We start from the raw sequence: 15,409 nt of genomic DNA, 5'->3' as shown, positions 1-15,409 counted from the left end.
ATGGTCTACATTGAATTCTGCGTTGCTTTTCTTAATCATAATTTTCTTAATCATCATCTATATACAGATCTATAGATCTATAGATATATGTATGTATGTGTGTATATATATATATTTATATATTATATATAGGATCTATTTAAGAATGAATAAATAAATAATTACATATATATATATATATATATATATATATATATATATTGCTTTATTCTTAAATTACTCCTAGCCAGCGTTTAGCAGAGTTCCCATAAGCTGCTTTAGTAGAAAGCTTGGGAACTTACTTACTGAAACTTACTGAAACAAACAAACTCTGATATACTTCAATGAACAAAACCTGGAAGAGAAATGTATTGTTGAGGTTGGACATCTGGAGTGTAGAATGTACGGACGACAAGGACAACTTCCAGAAACCAGAAGATAAAAAAGAGACAAAGAGTGAGTCTATGTGTTTAAAGTGCTTACCGGAGGAAAAGGATACAAAGACTAAAAATGTGGATAAATTAGCATAAGAAGCAGCTCTGCAGCCACTCCCCAACGAGGACCTTGGGACAAAACGAGTTCTTGCCAGTGTGTCCAAGTGTCCCCTCCCAGAACACACCATGGCGACAGGAAATACAGAAACAAATTCTTTATTCATTTTCCAACACTCTGAAACCCAACCAGACCCAAGGCACTGAAACCCACCCCAGGCAGCACCTCTGCAGCTGCTGTGCTGTGCTGGGCTTTTCCCCTCAGAAGAACTGGATGAAGCTCTGCCTCCTCTGCTGGCAAAACTCAGGAATGTGTCTCCAATGGCAGCCCAGGGAACAAGAAAGAAAATTATTTTATTGGAGGCCACAGAGGCTTCTCCTAATCCGGCCAGTTTTAGAGGAAAATGAGGGATGGAATTGGGGTGTAGCCACCTCCGTGTGGGAGCTGTGACAATGCAGCCTCAGGCTGACCCTTCAGAACAGGGTTATTCACCAGCAGTAAAAGATAAATTGCTAAGCCAAAGCAGGGTCCCATTTTTGGGGTGCAGACACTGAACAGTGTGCAGGGTCTGCGGGAGAAGTCTCTCCCAGAGGCCGATGGGGACACCCAGTGAGGCCCAGGCACAAACACGGGTCCCTTATGGGGCAGGTGTCAGTCGGTGTGGGGAGATGTGGGCAGGTGTCCCAGGCAGGTCTGGGAATCACCTCAGGGACATTTGGGGACATGTCCCAGGAAAACCTGGGGAATTGCCCCAGCACCAGGCTGGTGAGGCGGGATTTTGGGGACAGGTCATTCCTTAAAAGGCACCACGCCAATGACATCACTTTATCCAGAGCAGGATTTATAATATAACCCTGCTATAATTACATATACTCCCATGATCCAGTATAATTATTTGTACTCCCATGATCCAGCAGACTGACCAAAAACACAGGGCTGCTCTAACCAGGGCAGAAAAAGGTTTTCCTCATGTCACCAGTGACAATTCCCTACTTACAGGCAACATATACACACAGCACAGCCAGCTGTTAATGCTTCACACTAACAGAGGCAAGTTAATATGTAAACGTGTTTGTATTTTAGATATTTGGTTTCTCTGTGTTTTAATTCTACTGAAAAACTGGAGCAAACCCATGTTCTGCAGTCTCCATGTACCAATGAGGTTGGCTTTTCCCTGTGCAGCCTCTCACTCTCAGGTTTGCTTTAGTTGATGCATTTTGCTGTGAGCACAACAGCAGAGGGGCAGCTGCTCAGGAAACAACTTCTATACCTTTGGTTACAGCATTCTGTGTAAGCTGGGCTTCACCAGCCCAGTTAGTAGGCAAATGGGTGTTCCAAGCATAAAAGTGTATCAAAAGGGTCAACCAGAATGGCCACTACCTAACCAGAACATGAACTAACCTAAGTCAATAATCAGAGTAATTAATAAGGCATTTGGGAGGAAAAAAAAAAAAAAAAGAAATCTTTATCATGATTGGGCTCGATGATCTTAAAAGTCTTTTCCAACCTAAACCATTCTATGACCAGCTGCTTCCCATCACCCAGCAGGTTCCCCAGGCCTCCTTTAATCCTCCCCACCACACAGCCTGAGCAGAACCTTCCTGTAGTCCCCTGAGCAGTCTCCCTAGAGAGAGCAGAAAAAAGGAACACCATTAGTTTTGCAGCTCCATGGAAAGCAGGGTTCCTTTCAGCATCAATGACTTATTGCAGCGTTTGTATCCTCTTTGACAACTTGATAACCAAGAACGTTCAGGAAGGTTTCCAGTACATAAATGTAAAGTCTCCTTAATTCCACCCCCTGTAAAATACCCAGATGTTGTTTTGAGGGTCTCCTTGGTGCTGCTTAGCAAACCCAGGTGTGTGTAAGACTCTGAGCTCACCTTGATGAAGGAGTGGAGTGATTTCCCATACATGGCCAGGAACTCCCTCCTGATGTAGAGCATGTCTATCTCAGCACGGGACACCATCACCCGGATCAGCGTGCTGTCATCAGTGCCCAGGCCCTGAGGGGACACAACAGCAGCTGGGGACACACAGGGACAGGCACTGAGCCTTGGCCTTCCCTGCAATCCACTCCTGACGAGACCATTTTTGCATTAATGCAGGCTTCCATTACCAGCTCTGAGCCTCCTGGAGGAAAAGAGCTCCACAAAAAACCTCTGAGCTTCCTGAAGGGAAAGAGCTCCACAGAAAACATCAGATCTCTTTCTTTTTTTCCCCCCAATTAATGCAGTTTCTTTTTCTCTAATTGCTGTCATGCTATTGACTTAAGCATGGAGAGGCAGGGGGGGAAATAGCAAAATCTCTTTACCTTCATGGATTTGTACAATCTTTCAGCAAAATAAGCAGGTTTATTCCTCATGCACTTTACTGGAAGGGAGACAAGAACAAGATCATTAAAACCAATAAACACTGAAGGATAAATTCTTCCAAACCCTTCCAGCACTTTCTCAGTGCAGACATTTATTCTGTAAAAATGCAACTCAACAAGCACAGTGCAGACATCCAGAGTCAGTGACCTGCTGTCAGTCGATGTCTCCACGTCCAGTGCACAGAAATAAAATATTTTTAAGGTCTTAAAACTTCCACACAGCAAATGCCATCTGCCAAAGCATCCCTTGGCAGAGAAATATAAAGCACAGTGCCTTCTTACCAGGTCTTTGCATCTGCAAAGATTAAAACACTGTGGCTTGTAAAACAGTGAGAAAGAATGTGCCTCCTGAAGCTGTGCAAACAGTCAGGGCAAGAGACAGTATCTTTAATTATTTAATTAGTTTGTAGACAAAGATTAAAGGCAGGGAACTCACCCACAGCTAACAAAGCATCCTCAAGGTCTCCTGACATCTCGGATTTAATGCTGTCTGTGATGTCCTTATTAGCAATCACTCTGTACACATCAAAAACTAGGAGGAAGAGTTGGATAAAAGAGCCAAGTGAGCTGCTTCAGTGTGTACCCCCCGAGGATCACTTTGCAAGATCAAGCTCCTCATAGCCTGTACAAACACTGCGCCATTACCATGACACTGTCAGCTAAATCAGGGCTGCCCCTCGGAAATAATTCATTTTAATTATCAGCTGTCTTGCTAATTAGCCTACCACTGCTGCAAGGATTTTCCAGAACTGCTATTTAATGCAGACATTTTCCATGCTTAGCTCTGTCCCATGGGAGTCACAGTTCATTATCTCCAATTCACAGGCTAGAGGAAGTTGTATGGGTGTTTTACTGAACTCCCATTTTGAATCAACTGGCCCTGAGAATATCTGTTGTCTCAGGAAGGGATCACAACCAGTTAATGAACAAGTAAAAAGCTCCTACAAAAGTACTGTCCTCAAAGCAGGGAAAAAACCCAGACACCAGAGAGGTCCTACCTCTGAGCAGGTGGCACCTGTTCCTTGTGCAGAGGATGGTCATGAACTGCACCTCATCTGTTCCCCATTTCTTCTCCCCAGCTTCATACAGGGCCTGCAAGACATGAACAAAGTGGGGTTAACTGAGAACACCAGATGTGTATAATGAGATTTTTACTTCATAGAACCATTGGGGCTGGAAAAGCCCTCTGAGGTCATTGAGTTCACCACTAAGTCATGTCCCCAAGTGCCACATTCACATGGCTGTGGAATCCCCTCAGGGATGGGGACTCCACCCCTGCCCTGGACAGCCTGTGCCAGAGCTGGACAACTCTTCTGGGGGGAAAATATTTCCTAATATCCAATCAAGTCTTCACCTGGGGCACTGCTGACTAGCACAACTTGAGGTTTACTCATCTACCTTGAGAAAGACAGGTCTATAAACAGCAGGGATTCACCACACATCACACATACAAACCCAGTTCTTGCCAGGAAGCAAATTGCTACACACCTGAGCATCTTGTTGAGCAAGGGCCTCATCCACAAATGTTCCCTCATCTCTGTTGCCCTGCAGTAATACAAGGATGAAAAACTCATTTCAACAGAGCAACTAATGGAAGTCCTGCAAATTCTCCATTCAAAGCCAGTTATTTGAGATGTATAATGGGATTCTTAACATTGAGTAATGGGTTACAAATACAGCAAAACATGATTCAGATGTGATTTGTTCTTTCTTTTGAAACAGTAGCCATCCACTTTATTAAAAAGAGCATATGGCACTAAGGCATGGCAGAGTGAGGCTGCTCTCCCTGCAGAAGCTGGGGTGAAGTGCTGGCAAGGTGAAATGCAAGGGAAGTGAAACAGCAGCCAGCCTGAAGCACCTCTGTGGGAAATGGATTGATAGAAAATTCTCAAAGCCTGACAGAAGGCTCACAAAGCGTCCATCTGTACGCAAACTTTGGGATAAGAAATGAGTGAGAGATGTCCAGTAGATGTTCAGCCCTGTTAGTGCCCTGTCCTGGACTCACCGTGGCGAGGGACACGAGGACCCTGCGGAACATGGAGGATGTGTCAGAGACAATGTCGTCCTCCAGGGTGGAGCCGTACTCTGCCAGAACACACACACAGCACATCTGTTACTAACAGCTCACAGAATGCAGGATTTGCTGACTGGGAAGGGACCCACAAGCATCCCCAAGTCCAGCTCCTGGGCCTGAATAGAACATCCCCAGGAGTCCCACCATGTGCCCAAGAACATTGTACAAACACTCCTTGAGCTCCATCAGGATTGCTGCTGGGACCACTGGTCTAGGGAGCCTGTTCCAGTGCTCAGCCACCCTCTGGGTAAAGAAGTTATTTCTAACATCCTAAACTGTCCCCAGGATTTGAATTGCCTCAGCAGTGCAGCACAGGGGGACAGGCATGTCCTGCTGGCCACACCGTGACTAGGACAAGCCAGGATGCCCTTGCCCTTCCTGGCTGGCATCACAGCAATCCAGCCATCATATTGAGTGGTGCAGGGCAAAATGCAGAAGCAGAGCCAGGACAAAACTGGCAAAAGATCCACCACGGGTAGACCTCCAGCTGACAGACATAACCACCCCACCCCATTACACCAACTCAATTTCTGGGTGTAATTCTAGTCCTTGGTGCTGACAGACCCTTGTCCTGCCTCCCCACACACCCCTGCACACACAGAGGTGGCTTCTGAGGCAGTGAGGCATTGCAGAGCGTGCTACATACGGAGTTTGTAGTTCTCATTGATGTGCCGAATCTCGGCGTTGGTGCGAGAAGCCAGGATTTCAATCAGGCAGCCTTCATCTGTCCCTGCTCCCTAGGGAATCACAGAGACAAGACTGTGACAGCCAGGACTCTTGTTTATTAGGTATGGCTTAAAAAGAAATTAATAATTATTATACAATTATGCCATTGCATACTGAATTGACCATAAGTCATGCAACACAAAAAAGGATTTCCAAACCTTTAGAGCCCTCCTCAGTTCATGCACGTCATACATGGTGGTAGAAGTCATCAAACCAATGATCACCCTTTCAAAATTCCCACTCAGCTCAGACTTCAAGTCATCAATCAAATCCTAGAAATCAGAAAGAGAGGAAAGGAGAAAAAGACACGGCCTTTGAGAAGGGGAAGAACTCATTCAATACTTTTCTTGGATGAACAGTTACTCTGAAGTGAACAAGAACAAAAAAACTTGGCCAAGGAAAGCTTGTGCTCAGTGCCAGTCATGCTCTTGTGGAGACTGGGATGTTCTTCACATTTCACCCGAGTGGTACAACCCAAAAAGTCCCCATCTCCCAATGAGAGACACAGGCACTGATCTCTGAAGAGCACCTACCCTGCCAATAGTGCTTTTATAGGTGATCAGAACTTGCTGACGTTGGGAAACGTTCAGTTTGGTCAAGGTCTCAATGATGGCATCTTCATCTGTGCCTGGAAGGACCCAAAGAAAACCAGTCAGTCTGCTTGTAGCAGAACCAGAGGCCTGCTCTGGCCTTGCCCAGGGCGTGCCATTGGCCACACAACCTTACACACATCCTTGCACAACCTGGGTCTCATGTGTGCACGAGCGCCTCGGCCCAGCAGCACCACACCACAGACAGAGAAAACAAAACCTTGACTAAAGACATTTTTATGGCCAAGACTTGGATTTCCACTGGGGTTCAAGTTCCCTCCAGTGCCCTCACAAGGCAGTGAGGTGATGCAAATAGCTGAACTTCCCCTCCAAAAAACCGCCAGTAAAAACCTTCCCAACCGGCAGAGCTAAAAAAGAAGGTTTAACAGTGGAAGGAGACAACTTACCAAGTCCCTTCATGGCCTTCCTTAGTGCATGTGCTTCTTGCTCAGCACTGAAAGCTGAGACACCCTTGACTGTTGCCTAAAACCAAAGGAGAGGAGTTAAGAAAAGTAGTCACAAAGTGAGACATTTACAGAATAGAGCTGAATTAAAAAAAAAAAAAAAAGACAATTCAAAAGATGCAATCCTCTCTTTTGGAAAGTGACAGCAAGTAAAGTCTATCCTCCAAACATGAGTGATTTTATACCAGGTTCCATCCATTCCAAAACTGAAATGGTTTGTTCCAGGACTTCCCAGCCACGTAAGAAATAAGCTACAGGGACTCAACTGAAAGGAGAAAATACCTTAATGTGGCTGCCCATGCAGTATCTATTTTCCAGCTAAATAAGGGCACACTGCCAGACATCTCTGTTCAGACCAGCTTCTTCCCAGCAGTTTTCCATGTAAATCATAGAAGAAGCTGTTCCCAGCAAAGCCCCATTCCTGACTTCTCTAAGAGCAGTCAAGGACCATCATTTTGTTAAATAACACACCAGGAAGTGCAGTGTTTCACCCCAAATAGTGATTCACAAACAGGTTTCTCCTGCCTCTGGTCTAGTGCAATTTCTGGGGAAATAGACTTTTCTTGCTAAGCTCTTCATGTTCCCAAGAAAACCATCAGTGGTAAAAGTACCACTTAACATTCAATGGGCAGAAAAGTGTTTCCCTGTCCCTGGAAGTGTTCCAGGCCTGGCTTGGAGCAGCCTGGGAGGTTTCCCTGCCCATGGCTGGAGATGGAACTGGATGATGTTTATAAGGTTCCTTTCAACCCAAACCATTCCAAGATTCTGTAATAACAACCATAGAAATGGCTGCCTTGTAGGCTCAACCTGGAAGGAATAATATGCCTAGGAAGCTTATCTGGAGAAATTAATGTTCTTTGAATTATTTGAATATCTGATCTGGTTTTCCATTAACTCCCCAAAGGCAAAAGCCTTTATGTGTGGGTCATTCTCCTCTACAATGAGGAAGCAGAAAGAAGTGATAAATTCACCCCCTTGAAGGGACAGACAGGGACAGTGTTCTTCCTGCTGTGTCCTTATCTGAGCTCCACTCCCCACGTTTATCAAGTCGGAGCAAAGGCTTGGCACAGCCTGGCACAGCAAACACACTCACCATTCTGCTCAGATCTGGTCAATCTGTTATTGTCTGTGTCCAGGGCACTGACAGCTGTAATAATAATACACAGGGAGTGTTAGTTTTCTAGCAAATTATTAATAGAATACACCTTCCCTCGAAGGTTAATGGGGCTGATTAAATAACCATCAAATTCTTTGAGGAATAAAGCAGGATTGAGCAGCCCAAGTGAACGCCCAGGGCCGCTTCCCAGAGCGTCCAGCCCTGCTTTGTGCTGGGCAAAGGCTGGGTCACACAGCACAGGGCCAGGGCCAGGCTGGGAGGGATGTGCGGGACACACGGGTGATTGGCACTGCTAATTTAATGATTCTTCTTCATTGCCTCTGTTAGTGCTGAGTTTGCTTCCTTTCATCTGATCATAAATTCCAGTGATCATAGTATGACCTAGACCTCAGAAAAGTCACCGTTGCTCTTTTCTAATCTTTCTACAGAAGTAAAAAGCCATTTTCATTTGCTTTAGTCAGATACGAAATGAAGGCTCCAAATTTCACTGCTGTTTTTGTGATGGAGCTGGTTGGTACACAGAAGCAGGAATATCAGACAGGCTGGTTGAGCAAGTCAATTAGAGGGCAAAATAAAGGTCAGTAGCAAGGGAAAGGGAAGCAGGGAAATTCTGAGCTGGCAGAAGGAAACCAAACCATGAGGAGAGGCTGCATGTACTGCACTCAGGGAGAATCCTCTGGCAACATCCATTAATAGCAGAAATACCGCACTGGATATTGACTGCAAGACTCTGATTTCTTCATCCTGGGAACACCACAGGGAATTGAAAGAGCAGAGCCCTGGAAAGGCAGCAGTGCAAAGCCACTGCTCCGTCTGCAAGTGCTGGTTTGTTCCTGGTGCACTTCTGTGTGAGAATGAGCACTGAGGTTACAGGTGGGAGAGCCCAGCCAGGCTGTCTGGCAGCAGCCCCTGTAACCCTTTCACAGCTGAAGGGGTCTGCAGGGACTGCTCATGCTGGGGCTTTAGATGAATGAAACTCTCCTAAGCCACCCTTTGGCAAGCAGAGAGAGAGGGAATTGCTCAGCAGATTTGCCAGTGCTCAGCAGCTTAACACAATTCCTGGTGTGCAGCTCAGTCAGGGAAAAACAGCTCCAGGACAGGAACAATACTTCACTCTGTGTTTTGAAGAATTAAACTGTGCAGGCAAGAGTCAGCCAGCCTGTGCTATGGTCCTGATGTTATTTGCTTCACCCCAGAATAAAGGCCTGGTACAATGAAGCTGGCAGAGAACAAGCTCAAAACACTGTGCCCAGGTGACAGAGTGCAAGTGTAGGAGGCATCCCTCCCATTACTCGATTTTTTTTCCCATGGATGATCTTTCCCTGGCAGGCTTTATCAACTAAACAGCCAGTTTTAAGTCCATATCAAACATCCTCTAAAAGCTGAATAAACCTGATTTATCAGGAGAGTGCTGACACTATCACATGTGCTGGCCAGTTCAAGTTTAGGCTTGCTCACAGTCAGGTTTTCCTGGCTATGCTCAGAGCACACACACAGGAACAACCAAGGAAAGTTCCAACAGCTTAAGAGGATATAAACACAGGGCTTTTCCCCCTCAGTTTGAGCTCGCAGCGTTGCCAGTCCTCCACCTCGGGTCTGGATGGAAACCCACCGCTTTGCGACCCTTTTCCTTGCCAGGCAAACACCGGACCTGTCCGACGAGTTCCTTTACTGGGTGCACGTTTACCCAAACACAACCCACACCCAGGGCCGCATCAGCTTTTCCAGAGCTCGGTCACTGCCAGCTGCTGCCGGTGTGCGGGATGAGCTGTGCCCGGCTGGGGCTGTGCCCGGCTGGGGCTGTGCCCGGGCTGGGGCTGGGGCTCGCCGCAGGGTCTGACCCCGAGCCTGCAGCTCCGGAAAGGATCTGCCACGAGCCCCGAGACAGCTGAGGTATCCCAGCGCCTCCCACACAATGACCTTTATGTGGCCACTGCCCTCAGAAGGAATAAAAACATGATTCTTACAGCTTTGTACGCCTCATTCACCAGTGCGCGCCCCTGCCGTGCCCGCGGCGCTCCAGCGGCCAGACGTGCCAGTCCCGGCACCAAACAGGAACGAAAACCCGCGCTCCCTGTGCCCGGGGAAGGTCAGCCCTTCCCCCATCCCAAACTGCCCCCTGTCCTTGCTCAGCCCAGTCCGGGCTGCCCCAGCCCCGCTGGCACCGCCCAGCCTGGGGCTGCCGCTCCCGCAGCGCCTCAGTACCCGCTGCAAAGGGGACTGGCACCTTCCCAGGCACCGCCGTGCCGAGGGGGACGCTTGGCACTCACCTGCTGTCCCTGCGGGTCCCTGGCACAGATGGGGAGAGCTTTGGTGGCTGTCCCGGGTGGCGAAGTCCCCGCCCTGGCGACACGCGGCAGTGACGTGAGGGAGCTCCAGCCCTGCCCTGCCCATCCCTGAGCACTTGGTTGTGATCCAGAGCAGGGAGAAGCTCCCGGGAAGCCTCACTCGCCCTGCACGTTTGGGATTAACCCCGAACTGCCCATCCCTGAGCACTTGGTTGTGATCCAGAGCAGGGAGAAGCTCCCGGGAAGCCTCACTCGCCCTGCACGTTTGGGGTTAACCCCAAACTGCACTTTAGGGGTTACACGGAGGGCTGGCAGGTTGGGACGGCATTCCCTGTAAAAGTCCCTGGAGCAGAGGGGCTCTGGTCTCTCACTCCTGCCTGCAGCAGGGCACAGCCGAGGGAAGGGGACAGCGGCGTGGGGCACACGGGCAGCAAAACCCTCGAGCAATAAGTCCTGTTCCTCCCCCGGTGTTGTTTGTGGGGATTTCTGATCTGTATCGTGCCTCCTGTGCTCCCACAGCACCTCTCTGGCTCTTCAGCATCCTCACCCCTTGTCTAAGAACTCTGCACTGCAAACGGCCATGATGTCAGTTAGGATGGTTCTTTGCATAACGATTATTCATTTTGCCCCAATAAATGGCAGTGCCCTCAAGCCAAAACCCTTCAGGCAAAGGGACTTCGGTTTTACCGTTCCAGGGCTAGCCACGGACATGATCACAGGGCTGACAGAGGGAAATCAGCCTTGCAATAGAGATTCCTTGTCTTCAAGTGATTATCCTCAGCACTTTTGGTCTCCTCTGATGCCAAACGTGCTGTTATTATCATGGGTAAGCCAAGCCTCTCAGTTTTTTCCAGCTCACAGGACAGCTCTGTCTCATCCCTGTGCCTCTTTGCCCATGCTCCTTTGCTGGAAAGAACCTAAATTTAGCAGCCTGGATGTGGGCAGGCTGTGCCTCAGTGAGCATGTCTGTGTGGGTTATTTATTACAGCTCCTGCTGCAGCTCAGCTCCCAAAACAGCTCCACAGAGCCCAGCACCTACTGCTGATGCAAGGGGATGGACCAGGGGAGCAGAAAAACCAGGTTCAAGCCTCAAGCCCTCTCCTTTTGCACTGCAGAGCCTCTTTCCTTGCAGAATCTGGCACTTGACCCTGACCAGGATTCAGTGTGGACCAGTCCATATAAACTGTTGCTAAGGAGAAAGTTTTCTCTTTCCTACATCTGTGAAAGTTTCCATTCTCAGCCCTTCTTCTCACGTCAGCAGTCCCTGTTTGGGCCCATTTTAATCCCCCAGCAGAATTGCTGTGTTTCTCCATCTTACATTGCCAGGGATTTTTTTAGCCTGTATTTTCATCCTTCTGTTTGCTTCCCAGTCTCTTCAGCCCTCAGGACTGGAAGGCCCTGTCACTGCAATCACTGGTATATGCAATAGTAATTGTTTAATACCATAAGTTATTAATTTTCTTTGCAAATTAGTTAAATATTGCAGCAATCCTCTCATTCATTGTTTTCACAATTTAACCTTTTCTTTCCCACTGGCAGAGGCACCAAGTAGGAGGAATACTTGAAGATACAAAGTGTTTTGGCCACCTGAAATTAGTCATGTAAGTGTATTCCATTCAGCAGCCAGATCCTGACACATCACACAGCCAAGTTCCCTGTAGTCGTGGCTGGTTATGGGTGCTGGCTCCAAAGCCATCTGATTCAGTCACGAATATTTGGACCAGAAAGGAAAACAAAAAGGCACAAAAGCTTCTGAGCATGCTGAGAGTTGTCTGAGCTTCTCTGGAAGGTGGATAGAATGACAGGGGGTTTAAGGAACCCTGTTATACCTTGCTCCAGGAGCTGCTCCCTCCAGGAAGGCAAAGGATTGTTGCTGTATTTTCCTAGGCAAGGTTCAGGTGACAAAGCTTTGTCTCTCCAGGGGTCCTTTGTGCAGGGTCTGCTCAACTTTCAGCTTTGTCTTCATCTCTGAAAGGATGGAAAGGCTATGGTTATTCTCCTGTACCTCCAGCTGAAGGATATCACTGTCTGGCATAGCTTTGCTGTCCTTGCATGAAAAGAGGGACAGCAGGGGACAAGCCCACAGTCCCTCTCAGTGCAGTGACAGAGCACGTTGCTCTTCTGTTCACAGATACTTCATTTGTCCTGTCAATTATTTTAACCACCCTTGGTTTAAAGCCCTCGACCCCCCAGACTTTACTCAGTTACACACATGCTTTCTATTCCCATTCCACCCTGCTGTTCTCCCACCTACCAAAGACCTAATGAAAACTAAAGGTCACAGAAAAACAGGGAGGGCAGTGTGCATTAAGTAAATAACTTGGGCTCAAGCAGCAGCCCTTTAGATAGGGGTATTTCTTCAGGCCCACAATGAGAGCAGAACTGAACCTCTAGAAAATAGCAGCATTTGTTTTTGCCTGAAGGACCTGACCTTTTAAATTTGCATCTGAGAGAGCAAAAGAGCCTTGTGCTAGGAGGAGAGATTTTCAGTGTGCCCTTTCATCAGCAGGTACCTGCCTTCAGCTCTAGAGGAACAGCCTCACCTCACTCACTGAGCTCCAAATTCTGACACTATGGGGATTAAGCCGGTGTTTTTAGGAGGTTCACAAAGGGAAGTGCTCATTTTCATCCCCGAGCGCTGGCAGTTTGCAAGCAGCCCCTGAAAACGAGGTTATTGAAGGGTTGCACAAGTGCTGTGGGAGTGTGTTGGATGCTGCAGCTCAGTCAGTGTTGTCTCCATAGCAGCAGTACCCGAAGGTAGGGTGGAGGCTGGAAACCAGCCCTTGCTTTCCCAAAGCACTGAGTTCTGTGTGCTTTTAAGAGGGCAAATTCTCATTCCATGTATTAATATCACAATAGTCCCAAAGTGAGCTGCAGTTGTTAGGGCTCACTGCAGACATCCAGGGGCACTTCTGGCCCTTAGAGCCAGGGTGTGTCCTTACCTGCTGTTCAGCACTGTGGAAGGCGAAACAGCCACAAGTCTGAGGTGTTTTGGGAAGAGGTGTTTTGGGGAAGGCCTTAGGAAGAGGCAGCCTGGAGCTGTTGATCCATGATTGGACTAGAGCCCTTTTAACACAAAGAGAGGAAGGAAGATTAAACACTCCCAGACCTAGGTAAGCAGTGCTTATTTGAGTGGGAAAACTGAACTATTCCAACTCACATAAGAAACTGGAATGTTCTTAACTCTTCATAACCACTAGAAACACTGCTTGTGCACTCAGCATTATCAGGGGAATGCGCAGCACTCTCCCTTTTAGCAATCCAGGCAGGATTTAGAACCCTGAGCACAGCATACCAGCACTGCTATGCAAGTCAAAGGCTCTCTGGGTAGATTACATAAACATAAATGTCACACAAGGCCAAGAAAGAACTGGGGAGCAGAACTGATTTGAGAAAACTCCTGTAACCCAAGATGCCTTTAAAACAAGAGACCACTTGGACACGGGGGGAGCCCACCTGGCTGAGACAATGAGCTGTAAGGGGAGACAGCGATGAGCACTGCAAGGAGTCGAATTCCCTTTCAAGTGTGCTTCAATCAGCAGGTTCTCAAGGTGGGGATGCTCGTGTTCTGCAGGCACAGGAGGGGATCCCAGCTCGCTCACAGCTCCTCACGCTGACAGCTCGAGCAGCATCTCGGCGGCGGGGGGCTCTCCACACTGCTGTCCCCCAGCATATGCCGTGCTGACACTGCCTCGGAGATGCCCACCCACTCTGCCTTTCTCCCACTGAGAAACTGAAGGCTGCACTTGGCCACGGGCCCAGTCTGCTGTTTTCTTTTAATCACTAAAGCTATAACCAGCAGGGAATGCAAGCAGTCCAGGCCATCCGTGGTCTGAGGGCTTTGCTGGCTCCCTGTGGCCCAAAGGGGAGCAGGAGTCAGCAAAACCCTCCAGAGAGGGAGGGGGCTTAACGAAGGTTTACTTTAATTAGCATACATATCGTTCTGAAGAGGAAATGAGTAGCTTTCACTTTTTTCTTCTTAATTAATATCTGTCTCCATGTAGTTTAATCTCACTTAGCTGCTCTGTAATTTGGCCATGACCCAGCTCTAGGGGATGGAAACAGAGCCATGACTGCCCAGCTCAGGATGACTTTTCCTGACCCTGCACTTAAACAGAAGTGAGCAAAGGGTGTGGGCAGACCCGGGTGAGGTCGCTTGGGGCAGGAGGAGCCCCAACAGGATCCTGACACTGGAAACACAGCAGATAAATCCCTTCTCAGGGAGAACCCAGCCTGCAAACTTCCCTCAGCGTAGCAGCAGCTGCTTTAAGGGACTGAGTGGAGCTGTGGTGCAAAGTCATGCTCCTTGACAAGCAGGGCTGTGTCCCACCAGTGCTCCATCCCCTGGCTGTACACAGGGTCAGTCCAGGCCGCTGCATCCCACGTGTGTGAGCCCTCCCTTACTTTGAAACAGTTACCCCTATCACTGCGTAAAAAGGGCTCTCCCAACTTCCTTATCAAGATAAGCATCACCGCGTGATTAAGACCTCATTATTATGCGGTGAATTCAGGAAAATGTGACCATGGCTGTGTTTCCCCTGGCCGGTGAAGTGGCAGCGAGCACAGGAAGCTGCGCCAGCTCTGCTCTCCGTCGCTGCCTCTCCCCGAGCTCTCCAGAAGGGGCCAGTGTGCCCTCGCCTTTCGGGGCTCGCAGGAAACCTGCGCAGGCCTGTGTTTTTATTTAGAAAATGCTGAGCTGTCTGGAAAGTTTGATGAAGAGGGATGCAGCTGTATTAATGTGCTTCTTCCTGGGGATTTGAATGCATTTTCTGAGCAGTGCAGGAGGAGCAGGGATCAGGGAGACAAAGTGCAGGGAAGCAGCTCTGCTGACCACACTCGGATATTTTAAACCTCGCGTCATGGGATTTCAGCAGCTTAAAATTCAGTGTTTAGGATTGAGTGCATTAGTCAGAGGTTCCTCTCTGCAGCACGACAAGCCTGGGAGCGCTCTGGAGTCGCTGTGACACGGGAGAAGCACCAGGCCCTGTGTGTGCCGTGGCCACGGATCAGCGTTTTCACTTGGAGCTCTCAGGCTCAGTTCCCTCTGATCCCTGTGAAGGTCACTGGGATTGCAGCAGCGCAGCCGAGCCTGGTGCCTGCTGGAATAACGAACATCCTCAGCGTCTGCAGCCGGGGATGGCTCCGGCTGTGCTTTTGCTCCCCAAAATGGTCATGGGTGGGGTTTGTGTGCGGTGGGCTGAGCATCAGAGCCCCCAGCCGCGCGTGGGTCTGGCACTGCCTGCATTGCACTGCAGGTACGGTTAAAAAAAGCCCTCTCGGAGCCAGGGAGGAGGCTCAGCAGTGCATC

At 48.6% G+C, this 15,409-nt stretch overlaps 1 protein-coding gene across 1 annotated transcript; it reads right to left on the bottom strand.

Moving 5' to 3' along the window:
* Nucleotides 1-613: 613 nt before the first annotated feature.
* ANXA4 (annexin A4) lies at nt 614-10,199 on the bottom strand. Its single transcript, XM_030964207.1, has 13 exons — nt 10,084-10,199; nt 7,790-7,843; nt 6,640-6,715; nt 6,176-6,270; nt 5,801-5,914; nt 5,563-5,653; nt 4,848-4,927; nt 4,331-4,387; nt 3,841-3,934; nt 3,279-3,374; nt 2,783-2,841; nt 2,352-2,474; nt 614-2,095 (listed from the first exon to the last, which is right to left on the bottom strand). The coding sequence occupies exons 2-13, from the start codon at nt 7,790-7,792 to the stop codon at nt 2,036-2,038; spliced, it is 948 nt and encodes a 315-aa protein (XP_030820067.1). The 5' UTR covers nt 7,793-7,843; nt 10,084-10,199; the 3' UTR covers nt 614-2,035.
* Between the last annotated feature and the right edge of the window lie 5,210 nt (nt 10,200-15,409).

Source organism: Camarhynchus parvulus, chromosome 22 (assembly GCF_901933205.1).
Source record: "Camarhynchus parvulus chromosome 22, STF_HiC, whole genome shotgun sequence".
NCBI lineage: Eukaryota > Metazoa > Chordata > Aves > Passeriformes > Thraupidae > Camarhynchus > Camarhynchus parvulus.
This window is presented reverse-complemented; position numbering and strand designations above follow the sequence as displayed.